Below are 17,192 nucleotides of genomic sequence, written 5' to 3'. Positions count from 1 at the left end.
CCACTCTCATTCATTAAAAATAAAGTTAGAGGGAATCTGGTTTCTGAAAGATGTTACACAATATCTTTGGCTATATCTGGCTGGCGAACAATTTTAAAGACCGTGCTAATGCCTAAGAAATATGCTGCTTTACATTTTTACAAGCATTTAATTACTAAGATGGGGTTTCTTGATATCAAATATCTCTGCTATGATGTCTAGTCTTTATATTAATCACTGAAAATATGTTGTCGTACAAATGGTAAAGTTGGTCAATATGTCCATTTTCACTTACTGCCATTTACTCTGTTCAATTCATCTTATTTTGGGGCTCACTCTTTTTTTTGATAACAAATCTGCATACTTGTAACACAAGTTAATTTTAAAAAGTAATTTAGTCCCTTACTTCTCAAATAGGGTCCCCGGTACCCTGAGGGAGGGGCCAGCAGGTAAGGATAAACGCAAGCTAAACATCTGGTGCCCATTTTACTTGAAGATAGGGAATTCTTTTTCTTTTTCTTATCATTATTAGAGTTTTTGCTGATACATAATTTTAAATGATTTTTAATATTAAAAAAAGACAGGTAAACATCAAGCAGAATATATAATTCACATAAAGTTTCAAGATAATACTGAGACATCATAGAAACTTTCAGTTTGAGACACCTCTGTGATCCATGATCTCAGACACCTAGAGGTGTGTTTTCACCCCTCTCTATTGCTAGGGGGATAATGTGGTGGAAAAATTCAAGACAGATTTTTCTAATATACAAAAACTCAAGGTGCACACAGAATCTAAGGAGACTCTCTGTTGAATAGGATGAACATTATCCCTCATATACTTCCTTTTTACCTACCACTTTTGTAATCCATTTTATACTTAACGGATATTAAAACATCAAATCGTTTGTGAGACAACTGAGAGATACAGATACATGGTACTGGGAATAACAAAATAATACCACCAGATGGACTCTTGCCAGAAACGAGGGCACTTTACCCTGGTATTGTTTTCAAAAACAACCAAACAAGTGATTTTCTCTGGAAAACCCAATTTTATTGAAATCACTCTTAAGATATTTGAGAAGAAATCTTACAGGGAATGCACATTTACCTGTTTAATAATCTTTTCTACATAAATATAGGTTTTATAGACTCCTTCTGCAGGATCTCCTGAGTGATCAATGATCTGGGGGGAAAAAAAGAAGTTTAACAACAAGAAAATAACAGGAGGAGGAGGGGGCGGTAAACACTTTTAGAGTGCTTATATGTTAGGAACTGTTCTAAGTACTTTGTGTATATTAGCTCATTTACCCTCACAACCCTATGAGGGAGACACTGTTATTCTCTCCATTTCATAGAAGAGGAAACTGAGGCAAGTTAAAAAACTCATCTAAGGTCACACAAGGGATTTAGTGTGAACAATGTTGCAAATAAAACAAAAAGTATGCTTTCTTTTTTGCTTATGTGTCCATCTGAGAAAGTGACTGGAGCTGGTGATACCAAAACTCTGTCCAGGACCTGGTGTCACCACTGAAAGTCCACTTTGGTCTGGATGATGCACACACCTGCACATTTTGACATGTGACAGCAGGAACCTGTTAAGGAACCAGATAGGTGGGATGGTGTGTGCTGGGGCCTTGGTAGCAGCGTCTGCGCTCCCATGGTGTGTAGTGAGGCCATGGAGCCTCTGTCCCTGCCAGCACTTGGATGCAAACAGAAGTAAATTTTATCATGTGGAGCAGAGAGTGTGGAAAATATTCCTAAATTTGGCTTGATTCTTTTCAGCTCACAGCCTTGGGGGAAATAGTTTTTGTTTTTCTCTTCTTGTCCTATAACCTGAACACGTAGGTTCATATAAAAGCCCTCCCTGAATAGTGCTTGCTTTCTGCCTGTTTGTTTCAGAAGGGTAACCAGGGTAACCTGAGGAAACATGGAAGGGTTGGGGTCCCAGGCTGTAGTGGTCAGAGGGAACTAACCTTTCATTCGTGGGAGACAATGGGGTCCCCTCTGCCTTCCCCTGTGGGCTGGGGCCTGGCACACAGTAGGTGCTCAGCAAATCTGTGGGTTACTTATGGAATGATCCAAAGGAGTGGGGGGGGGGGAGGGGCCATGTGCCAAGGCTGAGGGCAGCTCCATGACCTTCACTTGGGGGACAGGTTGGGGAGCCGGTACAGAGGACAAGGCACCCCCCGCCCCCCAACTGTCACTCTCAGTTCCTCCCCTGCTTGGCTGGGGGGCTTGGCCCAGGGTGAAAGGAATGGTCTTTTTTCAGGAAAATTCCAATGGCTGAATTCTCACATTTCTGCTTCAGGTAAGAACTTGTGGATACCTTGCTAATCAATTCACCTTTTTGGGTATGAGCATTCCAAAGCTGGGAAAACCAACACCGGCCTTTATTGTTTTAATCACTCTGCTGAGTGTCCCTTCTCTTGATGTCCTGAATAAAGGTCATTTTTTTTTTTTGTAAACACACATACACATATACACACGTACACGTGTGTACACACACGTATGCATGCCTACACATTGATACACACACGAGTTAAACAGCTACTTTAATTTCATCGTATGTATTTCTGTACCATTCAATACACATAACCTTCAAAATCCATCTTTATGCCAATAAAGCAAAGAAGTTTATCCTACATTTAAATTTATAATCATAGTAGAGAGATCTTATTTGACTCCTATATAAAAAAATTCATCCTCTAGTATACTAATTTTTAAAAGCAATATTTATAGAAAAAATAGAAAAAAGATAAAGATTAATATCTTTCGTCATGGCACCTAGTGAACTAGGCTGGTACTAAAATAATTCAAACAAAGAATGAAATGGCTCTGGAGATTAACTGTAATAAAAATGTACTCTTGTCTTAGACTCTTCACTATGTTATGCTGGCCTCAAGAAAAATGCTTGTATTCATATTTGATCTTATTTTCTGGCTAGGCATAGAGAAACAGAAACTTCGTCAAAATCCTAGGGTTGTTTTTGATTGTATTCTTAACACTAACTATAAACATTTACCAAGTTATCTCAGCATGCAGTAATGCAAAGCCTGTAATCTCTATTCTAAAATATATCCCACCACGCATATAGGGATGATCAAATCCTTCTACTAGTCATCAGTTTTTGGCTTTTCCCAATGCTTTCAGGAAAGGTTACTATGAAAAGGCTCCTCCTTACACTAATCCTTGGTCAACAATAGATAGAAGGACTCTGTGCTTGGGAAAAAAGCACAGTAAAGATTCTGATTTATCCACTTACAGATCATACACTTTTTAGGCACATATTGCTGTTGATGCCTCTCTTTCTCTCATAGTCCACAACTAATCTGTTAGGAAATCTATTGGCTCTGTCAAAATTTATCCAGAATCCTACTGCTTTTTATCACATCCTCTACCACCACCCTGGTCTAAGCCACCAGCATCTCTCACTTGGATGACGGCAACAGCTCTCCACCTCTGCCCTACCCCACTACCTTCCCTCCAAACCACAGTCAGTTCTCAACACAGCAGCCCAGGAGAGTCTTGTCAGAATAGCATTTCTTCCTCTTTGGTTAAATCCTTCAATGGCTCCCCACCTCACTCTAAGTAAAAAAAACAAGGTTCTTCAGCATCGGCCCCCGTGACCGCTCCTACTCATATCCCCTCACTCGCTCTGCTCCAGCCCCGCTGGCTTCCTTCCTCTCCCCAAACACGCCAGCACCTCTCTCTGCCAAGCATGTTCTTAAAAACAACCTATGAATTTTACCTTGGCTTTGTTGGTCTTGTTCAGGTTAGAAACTTGATCAATCAGGTGCTGGACAGAGTCAGAACTGACTTTCCCATCTTCCAAACGATGATAAAGTAATCGTGGTTTGCCTTCAGGGTTTTTCAGAAAAGCTTCTTCACAGTCTTCCAATAACAGGCTAGATTGGAAATCAGTATTTCTTGTGCTACACTGCACTGTGGCAGCACACAGTTAGTCAATTAACCTAAGTGCCAAGAAGGGGGATTTACTACAATGACAAGTGGCCAGAAAAGGCCCCGCTGCAGAATAAGTGAAACTTTCCAAAAATGGATGTTTTTATAGCTCTATTCTAGCTAAGTGTCAATATTAAAGTATAATATATCCACTAGCAGACAATGAGAGTAGGTACAATCAACTGTACAATAAATTTAAATTTTAAAGCATACATAATTTTAATTTTTTAAAATCTAATTTAAAAAAAAACTTCTCAAAAATACTGTTAAACACTGCTCAAAATAATGGTCCATACTCATGAGACTTTGCAAATAAATGGAAAACCTAATTCTATTCACAATTATATAATTTCAAGTTAAAACACAAATATCATCAGCCTCAAGGTTTCAAGATTTTTCTCTTCTCTAGTCCTTTAGCTTTTACTCATTCAATAAATGATCTGAACCCTTATACCCCAGATACACTGTAAGAAAGATCCAGAGGCAGATGGGGAAGGTTAAATAGCTATTAAAATCTTGACTGTGGTAAAGGTTAAAAAAAAATTCTAACTATGCTCAATGTACCCTAACTACAGTTTGTACTATTCCTATTTAAATTCCAGAAAAATCTTCAAATAACCTACTAGTGTTTTCTACATCACAAGGAAAACTAAACAATTCCCCTTTCTAAAAAGCATTAAATGAAAGTTTGTCTAGAAAGGCAAATTAGTGTGTGTATACAGGGGAAAGCCATTATATGATTCAGAATTTGCATAAAAAACTAAAATACCTGCCCCAATACGAAACAGAAAAAAAAAGCATAAAGAAGAAAAAAGAAAAAACAACATGGTTTTAACGATTAAAGAATTAACAAGAGAAAAACAACAAATGACATATACTATCACTTAAGATAAAATACTACCTAGATATTAAAGAATAAAACAGGATATATTCTTAATATAAAAACAAAACAGGAAAATAAAAGAGGGAAGGGGAGGTAAAGGACTCCAACTAAAGGAAATCAAGTTGAAGGAATCCTTAAACTTATTTTGGGAAAAGGTTCCTTGACCACGTAGCTCCCTGGCCACCTGGCCTCTGGGTAGAGTCTTAAGGATCAATGATAGGTTATACTGCAGGGACTCTCATAAAGTTTAGGGCTCCAAACACTTCCAAACACAGTTAAAGTCAGAGTTGGTCCTCAATAAAAAGAGAAAAATGCTTTGGAAGGATTAAATCCAATGAGACAGAAAATATAGAATGAAAAATTAACCTCTCATTTAACCTCCTATCTATCTTATTTTGTCTTCTATCTATATATCTAACTGGTAAAAAAAAAAAAGCTTCATTTGCAGACTAGATTCATTGGTGTGATTATATTTCACATTATAAGAAAACTGCTCACTTTACTGGATTTAAGTAGTTAGCTCCTCAGAGAATTAAAAATATGATTTAACACCTATGCAAGTGTTCAAGTGCCTCTCAAGCTGTATCTGAAGAAAGAAAATAATGAAGGTTAATGCTGATTATTGAAATCAGGGGTCACCACCTTCTTCTGTAAAGGGTCAGCTAGTAAACATTTTGGGCTTTGCGGGCCATACAGTCTCTGCTGAAATACTCAGCTCTGCTGTTGTAGTGTGAAAGCAGCTGTAGACAATACATAAATGAATGAACATACCTGTGCTCCAATAAAACTTTATTTATAAAAACAGGTGGCTGACGGGATTTGACTTGAGGGCCATAGGTTGCTGACCCCTGATTAAAATGATCTTTACATGAATGATGTTAATCTTATAACCTATTAAACAAGCTTAACAGTGTGAAACTTTTAATTTTTTATTTTATTCACGTATTAAAAGTCATAGTATTTATTGAATTTCATGGTTGTTTTTGATTATAAGAGTGCAATTAGAACTTATCTTTCAAGTTCATCTGGTAATCTCAATTCTATTTATGAGTTTAACTTCTATAATAAATTATAAAATTTTCATCTTACCTTGGTAAGGTTAAATGAATGAATAAGATAACTAATGAACTCTTCTCAATTTCCCATTTTCTTACAGTGAGGTACTGATTTTCAATATCAATTGGAAAATACACAGTATGGAAAAAGTATCCCATTGTCTCACACATTCTTTTAAGTTTAGGTGAATAGTCCTAAAAACAAATTAAAACATAAGAAAGCACAGCTTATTTAACTAAAGATCTAGTCAGCTTTATACTACTTAAAATCAAAAAGGTTATGTTGGATATTCTCTGATTTAAAACTTTAAAAAATATATGATCACATCTTAAAGAAAACCTTTAAGAGAAAAGGCAAGTTTCTCTATAAAATAAAAATAGTAATAGCTTAGCAACTTTCCTGTTTCCTAGCTCAGAAAATGATTTATCTCATAATAAACTTAAAACAACAGGAGTAAAGTATTAGGCTATTTTGCTTTGGTAGTTATTTATTTTTATTATTACAAATGACTTCTGTTTATTGTTATAGGGTGAAAAATGTAAATCCATAGATTTATATAGTAAAAAGTGTCCGCCGTGATATATTAGAACACTAAAGCAAACAGATATAAAAATATGTTGGTCTATAACAAATTAAGGTACTTAGTAATGATGATTATTATTACGCAATAAATTAGTAATTCCCTCAACATGTGTTTGGGAACAGCCTATACTGAGTAGAAGCTTTGGTTTTCAAAATACTTTGTCTTTTTACCAAAATTGATTATTATCAAAAAGGAAAGCTAAATGAACTTATTAATCAACAATCTGGATGATGTTAATATAGCAGGTATAGCATGTGACATGCATATTTATTTAAAATTCAGTTAGAACAGTAGTTGGTAAACTTTTCTGTAAAGGGCAAGATGGCAAATTAATAACAGCTTAAGAACTTGGCTGTTTTGGCAGAGGTTTTTGTGGTCCATTTAGTCTCCATCATAATTTATTCTGCCATTAGTGAGAAGCAACCTGAGACAATACATTGCACGTGGCTGTGTTCCAATATAACTTTATTTATAGACACCAAAATTTGAATTTCATATAATTTTCATGTCAAAATATTATTCTTCTTTTGATTTTTTTCAACCGTTTAAAACTGTAAAAACCAATCTTAGCTCTAGGTCATACACAGACAGACTGCAGGCCAGATTTGGCCCACAGGCTGTAGTTTGGTGACCCCTGCCTTAGATTAACCCCAATGGCTGCCTTGAAAAATTTAAAACCATGACAAGGATTAAATTTTGCCATAATCTGAAACAGATTCAAGAATAGAGCTGGCAGGTATTAACTATAGCAGGCACCATCAGTAAGGGCCATAAACACTGTGGAGAACGTGTAATGAAGCATTCAAAAGCATAAAGTTCCAAGGTCTTAATTTGAATATACTGATAATACTGAGTAAGACGTTTTCTTAAGAAAAGCCCAAGATGCTTCCAACTCTTTAAGACATAATCTAGTAGGTAGTAAACTACTTGGTTCAGGCAATCAATAGTATCATAACCGGGACACAATATTAACTTTATTTTAAATCAGTGAATACAGAATTTATAAATGTCCTCACCTTAAGGAAAAGATCAATTTCGGGCTGGGTTTCATCTGTATAAATGAGGTAACATCTGACAGTGTTACTCCACAGAGAATGCGAAAACAAGGGGGTAACTTGTAATAAACTAGCTACAGCAATATCCCAGTCATCTGAAAATAAAATTTCTCATAAGTTACTGAAAAAAGATTACTAGAAAACATTTGACAAGATGATTCCCCAAAAGTCTGAAAGAAAAAAACAGGCATCATCTGATCTCACTTGTAATACCGACAAAGCTTCTAGAATAAGATATTAGAAGGCAATCAGTTCTCTAACCTCAAATTCTATCCTGGGGATTAAAGCAATCAATGCCACCAGTGGTCTTTGCTGGGGTAACCGTGGCTCCAATCAAATGTCAGGGAACTAGGCAACATGGGCTGTTCAATTAGTTTGCTACTTGAGGAGAGCCTACATTCCCAGGCTGGCCTATAGTTTTATCTACTTATTATTCTTGAAATACATTGAGTCAAAATGAAAGTTCAAGAATGGTACAAAACAAAAAATAACCAAAAGATAGTTAGTGAGAATGAATATTTTAAGACATATTTGACTACTTCAAAATGCATAATTAAAAAAATAATCTTCATTTTGCTAATAGATAAATAATTTCAGGTTTTTCTGTTTGTTTTTTTAAAATTTATTTATTCATTTATTTATCTTTGGCTGCATTGTGCCTTCGCCACTACGCAAGGCTCTCTCTAGTTGCAGCGAGCAGGGGCCACTCCTTGTTGTGGTGCGCGGGCTTCTCACTGCAGTGGCCTGTCTCTGTCATGGAGCACGGGCTCCAGGCGTGTGGGCCTCAGTAGTTGTAGCACGTGGGCTCAGTAGCTGTGGCTCGCGGGCTCTAGAGCACAGGCTCAGCAGCCATGGCTTTAGTTGCTCCACGGCAGGTGGGATCCTCCCTGACCAGGGCTTAAACCCGTGTCCCCTGCATTGGCAGGTGGACTCCCAACCACTGTGCCACCAGGGAAGTCCCTATATTTCAAAGTTTTAAGAAAAGAGTGGAGCTACTTATAACATTTCAGATTTGAGGTGGTATTGAAATTCTGAACAGATCTTAAGAGCTGTTTTGGATACCAAATTATATAAAAGATAATGAATAAGAATACTATATTACATAACTGAAGTTTTGTACTTTACTCCACAACTTCTCTAACCTTCAACACCATCAAAGATGCAGAGGGAAAGACTAAACACTACTGTTTTTCAGTTAATCTACATTAGGCTCTCACCGCTCAACTAAAATATCCGAGAACTCACACCAGAAATTCAGTTATTAGAACCTATTGGCCAGTCTGGCTGGGAGGCACCATCTGATCCTGATGTGAATTATGTAACTTCATCACTCCTGGTCAGTGACAAGCACCAGTACATGATGGTTTGACAGTGGAAGACACCCAGAACACAAGTCTCATGCTCTGCTGATGGCAGTTTTCCCAGCACAAGATTATAGTACACAAACAGTCACTACCATTAACCAAGGTAATTGGCAAATGGTGTGTGTTACCTCTGTTGACGTTAGCAAAGGGTCCTTCTATATCTATAGAACTATGGGCAAACTCAGGGCCCCGGAAAGACTGCTGAAGCTGAATCATACTCCCTATGGAGGGCTCACTTCCCAAGGCTCCACCAGTCCAATACTCGCACTGGGGTCCAGCAGCTGTAAAAGCAAGAGATTTCATCTAATGAAAACCAAATTACACTGAAATTTCAAAAACTTATCATATATATTCAATGGATTTCTAATGCAAAAAATACTACAATATTATAAATACAACAGATATTCAAACTTTGATTTGAAATCAAAACAATGATTTTGAAAGTACTTTGCCACCAACTTCTGGCAAGTTCTAAGGTGGTGGTTAACATAATTCTGGTTATCATCTCAAACTTAAAAAGGGGATTAAAAAGAGAAAGATGAAAAGAAATTAGGAATACAATAACCAAAAGAATTATAATAACAGAGAGGAGTTAAAAACACCCCCCAACAAAAAAATTCTAAAAAACATTGCTAACTATATGATTTAGGTATCAGTGTAAAATGTGAAGGAAAGAATTTCAAAGGAAGACTATTACTGGCACACCAGTAATTAATATTGGTAATTCACTAGTATGTAAGCTAAGGATGTAAAGAGCACATTTTCCTTAACCTCCCAGAGCAAAAAAATTAATTTCTGAATCAATAGGTACTTATGAACACGTTGATTTTTTTTAATAAATAATAATTCATGGCATCCTTGACTAAACATAAGTAAACTGGTTTTTGGGCTAAATCTCTGGCAAAACTGAGATTATTATTTGTGGGTGACAAATAATGAGTGACATTCCCTCAAGCATTCCTTCTTCATGTTTATATCGAAATAGGAAGAAAGACCCATGAGGAAATATTAACTCATTTTTATTAACTTGCTAAGAGAATTAGAATATAATAGTTTTGAAACCCTGTACATTTTAACATATGTCAATACTGAAATAATCACTAGGACTAATGCCATTAAGAATCACTTCACTTTTTTTCTCAAAAGTTAGTAATAAAAGTCCCAGGATACTAGTCAAATTCCAATGGTACTAAAATGAAAATTAAGAGGGAATTATCAGTTGCCATATTTCACTCCAAAATACATCAGTTTGTAAGAATATAATTATAGTTTTTTTAATAAATGGGAGAGTGACTGCATTTTTCCACTGCATTTAAAATAGAATATTTCTCAAAATCAATCACACTTCATTATTATTTCCTTGGAACACAGTGGACCCTTTCATTCTATGATTCCAGTTTTTCTTTATTTCTAGAAAAAACACTTTCTATGTTTAATTGTAAAACAAAAACTCTAAAAGTATTTCACAAAACTGCATTGGAAACCACTCAATGAAATATTATGCAGATATTCTGATAGTTGTAAAGAATATATCAATTATGTGGAAAAATAATGTGACAGAGACTACTAACTGTCCTCCAACATCCATTCTCCCCTTCTTCCTTTAGTGACACAACCCCAAACTTTATGTGGACACATGGCTCTCCCCCTAATGATTACACTTTCCCATCCTCCTAGGTAGAGTTCTGGCCAATGGGATTTGAGTAGGAGTTATCTGTATATCTTTCAGATTGTGCTTTCAAGGAAAGTAAGGTATTCCCTCCCTCCCCCTGGCTAAATTGTAGATGTGATGTTGGGACTTAGAGGGGCTATCTTAGACCAGAGAGAGAAAAGCTATGGGTTAAGGTTGGTAGAGCAATGAGACAGAAGGAACCTCAGCCTCTACATCATGGACTTCATAGAAAAGAGCTGTCATAACAACTGAGAAAGAGAAAGTGCAACTCTATTTGTAACAGCAATTACTTATAAGTAAAAGGATTCAAAGTTGGCTCTATAATCATTATACCTATATTGAAATCTCAAAATATTATAAATAGGAAATAAATTTACCAGTAACATCTGTACAGTTGTCATCTGAATCAGACTCTCCAGGATCAAATACATGGATCCCCTGAACGTGTAGCCTCTGAAGTTTACTCTCCAACTCTCGCTTGGCCCTCAATAAATCCTGAATTTCATTTTCCTTGGTCTCCCTAAAAATCTTTAAAAGAAGGATTTTAATTTTGAAACCCTTTTGCATAATCAAAAATTGTATCATAAACTTTTAAGGGAAAATTCTTTCTTTCATAAAATCAATATTCATTTGGTCCTTGATCTCCCCTTTTGTAGAATGAATAATCTGAGTACCTCTACATCACTGTTTTGTAACTGGAACCCACTGGAATTCCAGCAGGATGTGTGTCTGTAGTGTGGAGCTGCCTCGTGTGCTACCTGATGTTTAGCAAATTTGTCCCCCTCCCATTTAGTGCCAGTAATGCTCACCCATAGAAAACATCCCCAAACATTCTAAATGCTTTCCCCTAATAGAAACACTTTCCTTCCCGCCCCCCCCAAATTCCTATTAAAATGTTCACTTTTATACCTTTTCTTTGAAACTACCTTAAGTTTACCTCGTCCAACTCAAAAATGTAAAAAGTGCTTTAGTTTAGTTCTTATAACTTTCATGGTTCCTACATCATTTACTTCTGGTTATTCATCGCAGTATTATATGAACTTTTAAAATATACTGCTTTTATTCCATATCACTTTGGGGATAAAGATGTATGAAATTTACCTTAAATTGCCTCTTAACTTTATCTCTGTCATGTTCAAAAGTAGCTGCTCTCTCCATTGCTTGATATTTTGCTTCTAAAGCACTTTCCTTTTCCCGAAGTATCTTCTGGTAAGTTTTCTGAAGTGCCTGGAATAATTTACCTTGTTATTTCTAACAAAAATAGCATGCCTCCCAAATTTTACATTATCTTATATACATATTAAATATCTTAGAATTTTAAAAATCTACTTACTTTTTCACCAGTTATCAAGAATGGCATATTGCCATTCTATTCAAACACATAATGGAAAAAAAAAATGCAAATATGCTTGAATTATAAATGAAGATATTCGACATTAAGCTTTCAATGGAAATTTATGCTTTTTCTTTGAAATACTGCACTAGTTCTTAATCTTCACTACACCTCAGCTTTCCCATCTTTAAGAGAACAAAAAGTACAACTTGTAAGGCTTAACCTGAAGGATAATTACTTCTGTGAGACTGTGCACTCCTTGGCTCCATGTCTTACTCCTCTTGCTAGTCCCAAGCACTTGCAGTGCCTGATACACGGCAGGCTTCCAGTAAATGTCTGACTGAATGGATTAAATAAATACAGAAGGTTTCTAACAAATGTCTAGATATGTGAGAAAGGAATCAAAAGGGTTATATAAGGAATCAGGATTGGTAACAGGAATAACCTGGGACTGTGACATTTGTCAACACTTAGTGCACTCTACCTTGGTTGGTCTGGCTTTCTTTTCTACCTCCACCTCAGTCTTTTGCAATATGCAGTGAATCCAAGACAATGGCTTGGATGCATGCAATCAGATATCTGAAATGCATAAGTCCATTTCATATATGCAAGTGCATTAAGACTGCCCAGTAGAAAATCTGTAAGACAACAGATAAAACTGCTTATGTCTTCCCAGATAACAGTGCTAATTATACAACAGCTAATGGGGGTGGGGTGGGGGTGGAGAGGGATTGACTAGAAGGACTAGTCTAGAAGGAAGAAGGCTTCTTCCTTCTAGAAAAATCAGGTCTGAGGTATTTATTCTATTCCTACTGTAATGAGCTCAGGAACACTTGGGCTGTCCAGAAGTCTCTTCCATAGTAAAGAAAAATAGAGTAAACAAACTACAACCCTCAGAGGGGCCCCAAACTGATGACACAAAGTCTCACGACTTTGCTCACAAAAAAATAGCTTTCCTAATAATCAGTTAAAATAGATCTTTTACAGGGAGGGCATGTAATAATTGTTTTTTGAGTAATTTAATCAAATGGATTAAGGAAATTTGACTATACCTAGGGAACGTTTTCAACCACAGCAGTTAAGGTGGTGAAAATCAGGGGCTGCCAGAAAAATTCACTTCAAGGTCACTGAAATCCAACAGCCATGGAACTTCACAAAGAAACGAAAACAGGGGCTTCCTGGTGGCGCAGTAGTTAAGAATCCACTTGCCAATGCAGGGGACATGGGTTCAAGCCCTGGTCCAGGAAGATCCCACCTGCTGCGGAACAACTAAGCCCGTGCGCCACAACAACTGAAGCCCGTGTGCCTAGAGCCCGTGCTTCACAACAAGAGCAGCCACAGCAGTAAGAAGCCACAGCAGTGAGAAGCCCGCGCACGGTGATGAAGAGTAGCCCCCACCCTCGCAAGCCCGCCTGCAGCAAGGAAGGCCCAACGCAGCCAAAAAAAACCAAGAATAAATAAATTTAAAAATATATTTTAAAAAAGAATAAAAATAAATTTTAAAAAAATTAAAAAAAAAAAGAAACCGAGACAGAAGCCCCACCTCCGAGTTATGTAAATTTGTGGGGGGGTAGGGGGGTGGGGGGTAGGGGAGTGGGGGGTGGGAGGGCGAGGCGTGGTTAAAAACTCCTAGGAAGGGTTTGATGAGTTGCCTCAACAGATGTCACCAAAATCTTTTGTGTATATGTGTGCTCCGTGTGGACCTACTTCTCTGGAGATTAGCATTTGCTGCTTCAGGACACTTCCAGGCTAACTGCTTCAAGGCATCTGAATGAATGGACCAGAAATAGAAAAGGGGGGAGCGGTTAGTTAGGGAATCAGTTTAGACCCCAAGACAGTATGTCCCCTCAAATTAAAATGCAGAGCAGTCAGGCGTCCAGGGTCCAGCTGGCAGTGCGGCCAAGAGGCTGCGGGGCGGTGGGCAGGCGGCCCCGGGGCTCAGTTTCCCGGGTGTCGCGGCCGTCCCCGGTGAGCGCCCGGGCCCGGCGTTACCTGCAGCTCTGCCCGCAGCCGCTTGTTCTCCGTGTCCAGCTTGGCCTCGCGGCGGCCCATGGATAACAACTCCTGGTTCTTGCTGACCCGGAAGATCTCGTACTCCTTCTTCAGCCGCTCGTACTCGGCCGCCGCGTACTCCAGCTCGGGCACCGACGAGCCAGTGGACTTGAAGCTGGCCCCCAGCAGCCCGCCGCCGCCCGCCCCGCGGGGCAGCGAACCCGGCCCGGCCCCCGCCGCCGCCCCCGCGCCCCGGCGGAACGAGCTGCGCAGCAGGCGAGCCTTGGGCTTCACCTCCACCGGGATCTCGCAGGCCTCGCCGCCGCCCGCCCCGTACGTGTCCTCGATCACCTCCCCGCCGGCGGGGCTCACGAGCGACGAGGCAGTCCCCATGGCGCTGGCGGCCGCCGCTCCTTGCCACCAGGCTACCAGGAGGGGGCGGGACCAAACGAGTGATTTGGGGCGGGGCAGCAGGAAGGGGCGGGGCGAGAGCATAGAGAAGGGGCGGGCCAGTGGGCGGACGAGAAGGACGGGGCGGGGCAGCCGGGTAGTACGGGGCGGGGCAGGGTGGCTAGGCGGGGCCAGAGGAGCGGAACGGATGGGGCGGGGCAGCAGGGCTGGGCTGGGAATGACAGCGGAGCGCGCGGGGCGGAGCGAGCAGCGTGGCGGTCGCGCAGGTCCACCACTGCGCTACGTCAGGGCCTACGGACAAGGTGAGCTTTCGACTTTTTGCAACAAGGGACACTGCAGACAGCACTTTAGAGGAATATGGGGCATCTCACCAAGTAAAGGAAAGGATAGACCATGACAGAATTTGAGGGATATCATGAAAAATGGAGAGAGATGGGAAAACAGTTTTAAACTTTTAAGTCAAGAAAAGCGTGGGGTTGGCATCTTCTCTCTTACGCTATCTTGTGTTCTTGCCCCTCCGCCGCGTTTCTAACCTCTCCAGGTTTGGAGCCCTGGGAAGGAGGACAGGAGAGGGGAGGGAAAGGCTTTATTTAATTGACACTGCTGTGAACTGGATGTTTGTGCTCTTTGGACTTGGCAAAAGGTTAAAACTGGCCCTTCTCAGAGATAGTTTTGTAAGTTCTTCAAAGACTCCCTCCCCCTCATAACTGGAAATCTTTAATCTTCGGTTTTCTTGACCTGGGCTGGTGCAGCTATATTCCAGCTGGTGCTCACTGCTTCCTTAGCTGTAAGGAATTCAGTGATACTTTAAGGATCCTGTCTGCTGATGTTTATTCCTCCCTACAGGGTCCCACTTGGACAGACCCAAGATAATCCATGCTAGTTCACTTGCTGGTGGGGTCCACATCTGATCTACAGGTGTTACAGGTCAGGTTTCCTGGGAAACAGATTCTGAAATGGAGATAACCATGCAAGATGTTTGTTTGGGAGTGTCCTTGGGATCAACACCTGTAGAAAGGAAGGGAAAGAAGCAAAACTGGTCAGTGGGAGAAGCTGAGCTTTGCTGCAGCCTCAACAGAGGCCTTAGCCAATCTACAGGGAGTTCTGATCCTGGGATAGCTCTGCAGAGTTGTTCTAAATTGCGGTGGGGGGCTGGGACTTTGTACCCCCATACCAGCCAGTCATCAGCTTTCTTCAGTCAAAGCAATCCCCTGGGAGACTGACAGTTGAGGACTGTCTGCTGGCATCACTTCCAGTGGCTGGAGGAACAAGTCTTTTAGGCATCACAACATCTACCACAACAGGAAACACATTTTCACCTCAAAGAACTCTGGGAATGCAGGCCAATTCTCACTCCCTCCATCAAAGTAGCTAGTCATCCTTTCTTTTCCCCTTTAAATTTTCTTCAGGAGGGAATCAGATACCAGGCCACTGTGTTCTTCAAACTCCAAGAGATACATATTAACTTCTTCAAATAGTCTCCTGAGATAAGGGGAAACATTCCCACCATCAAGTATCTCAAGAACTCCTCCCTTTTAAAGTCCTTTCTGATCTCCAGCTTCTAATACTTGTACCCTCAATGTGGATCAGTGGTTCAGGAAATCATTCACTAGGTTTCTGACCACCTCCTTTGAAAAATTCTGCATCTTAGTCTTGTACCTCCTTTGGAATGTGCATCAGCTGGAGACTTCCACTATTATGCTTGCATACTAAAATAAAAAGCCATCACTCATTCCCTCCAAACCAATAGCAAACAATAACTTCCCATAGTTTATGGAGTAAATTCAGATTCTGCAGCCTAGGACCAGTGCCCTGGAGCAATGACTCTCCTTTCCTCACCTCTGATTTATCCAGTAACATCCCTCTACCCGCGTTCTTCCACCCTAGTCGGGCTGATTTCTTCTTGTCCTTATACCAACGTAGTTTCTGTTTCCTTTCAGTACTCTGCCAACCCTCATTTCTTTCAAAGTCTAGCTTCTTTCTCTAAGAAACTTTCCCTGAATAATCATACCTTTCAAGGGTTTATCATATCAATATTTTCAATTCAATAATCTTTGCCTTTGTGCAAAATACTGTACTTAACTTTTCCTGACCTTGTTCTCCATTAATTGTGTCCCCATTCTATTCATCTTGGGTTTTGGTAGTTGTTATTGTTATGATGCCATTTGTTGCTTAGATTCATCACCAGCAATCGTATTGAACTCCTGCTGAGAACATAATGTAGTGCAAATGACTGATGACCCAAAAAGATGTCAGATGTGGCTGGGGTTCTCAAAAAGCATAGGAGTTGTCACTGCCTTCCCTAATAACCTTCACATAGTTTTGCAGATGCCCCCCAAAACAAATCCAGGTTTGCTGAGACCATGGAGACTCCTTTCTATATAGTGATTACTGGCTGTCTTTCTCATCAAGGACAATATGTATAAATTCAGCACACATACTGACCTTGGATAACTGTTGGTTAATGCCTAAGTGACATAACTGAGTGAGTGAACCCAGAGGTGACCAGTTACAGGGTGCTAGCAGATACTCAGTGTTGTTGGTTTCCAACATATTTCTTAATCCTAAACTTATCACAGAATTTGTTTGTTTCCAACCTCATAATTTGTTTCCCTTCTTTGTGCTGAATTTAACCCACCAACATCAGTCTTCATTTTGAAAGGATAATTTTGAATACAGAACTATGGTGAGGCATGAAGTCTCTGGCAGGCAGCTTATGACCCGTTAAAGATGGCTACAAATTTTTTAATACTCTATCCATTGAAAGGTGAGGTTTATGATGAGGACAGGCTACATAATTTGTGGAACCCAGTGCAAAATGAAAATGTAGTGCCCTTTGTTCAAAAATTATAAAGAATTTCAAGACAGCAATAAACCAAGCATGGAGTCCTTTTGAGT

At 39.6% G+C, this 17,192-nt stretch overlaps 1 protein-coding gene and 1 long non-coding RNA gene across 14 annotated transcripts in view; one reads left to right on the top strand and one right to left on the bottom strand.

Moving 5' to 3' along the window:
• The window catches only part of NPHP3 (nephrocystin 3), a 45,707-nt gene extending 31,387 nt beyond the window's left edge, over positions 1 to 14,320 (bottom strand). For 9 of the 13 annotated variants that reach the window (XR_014244819.1, XR_014244820.1, XM_082392628.1 and 6 more), the window contains exons 1-8: positions 13,884 to 14,320; positions 11,660 to 11,785; positions 10,936 to 11,086; positions 9,015 to 9,167; positions 7,484 to 7,617; positions 5,918 to 6,078; positions 3,734 to 3,890; positions 1,094 to 1,168 (exon numbers count right to left, since the gene is read on the bottom strand). Coding sequence is in view for 11 of the 13 variants with exons in the window: in XM_082392628.1 (XP_082248754.1) it covers positions 1,094 to 1,168; positions 3,734 to 3,890; positions 5,918 to 6,078; positions 7,484 to 7,617; positions 9,015 to 9,167; positions 10,936 to 11,086; positions 11,660 to 11,785; positions 13,884 to 14,276 (1,350 nt within the window). In the remaining 2 variants the exon portion in view is untranslated. Of the gene's footprint in view, positions 1 to 1,093; positions 1,169 to 3,733; positions 3,891 to 5,917; positions 6,079 to 7,483; positions 7,618 to 9,014; positions 9,168 to 10,935; positions 11,087 to 11,659; positions 11,786 to 12,129; positions 12,232 to 13,598; positions 13,659 to 13,883 lie in introns of all 13 variants that reach the window. The other 4 variants (XM_082392633.1, XM_082392632.1, XM_082392637.1 and 1 more) reach the window with 4 other exon arrangements.
• A 203-nt stretch (positions 14,321 to 14,523) lies between these two features.
• The window catches only part of LOC309629120, a 37,913-nt gene continuing 35,244 nt past the window's right edge, over positions 14,524 to 17,192 (top strand). Inside the window, exon 1 of the long non-coding RNA XR_014244853.1 lies at positions 14,524 to 14,596. This is a non-coding gene — a long non-coding RNA (uncharacterized lncRNA). The remainder of the gene's footprint in view (positions 14,597 to 17,192) is intronic.

The sequence above is a fragment of the Balaenoptera borealis genome (genome assembly GCF_965194805.1).
Source record: "Balaenoptera borealis genome assembly, chromosome: 5".
Taxonomy (NCBI): Eukaryota; Metazoa; Chordata; class Mammalia; order Artiodactyla; family Balaenopteridae; genus Balaenoptera; species Balaenoptera borealis.
Note: the sequence above shows the minus strand (reverse complement) of the source record. Positions and strands in the feature narration are given on the sequence as shown.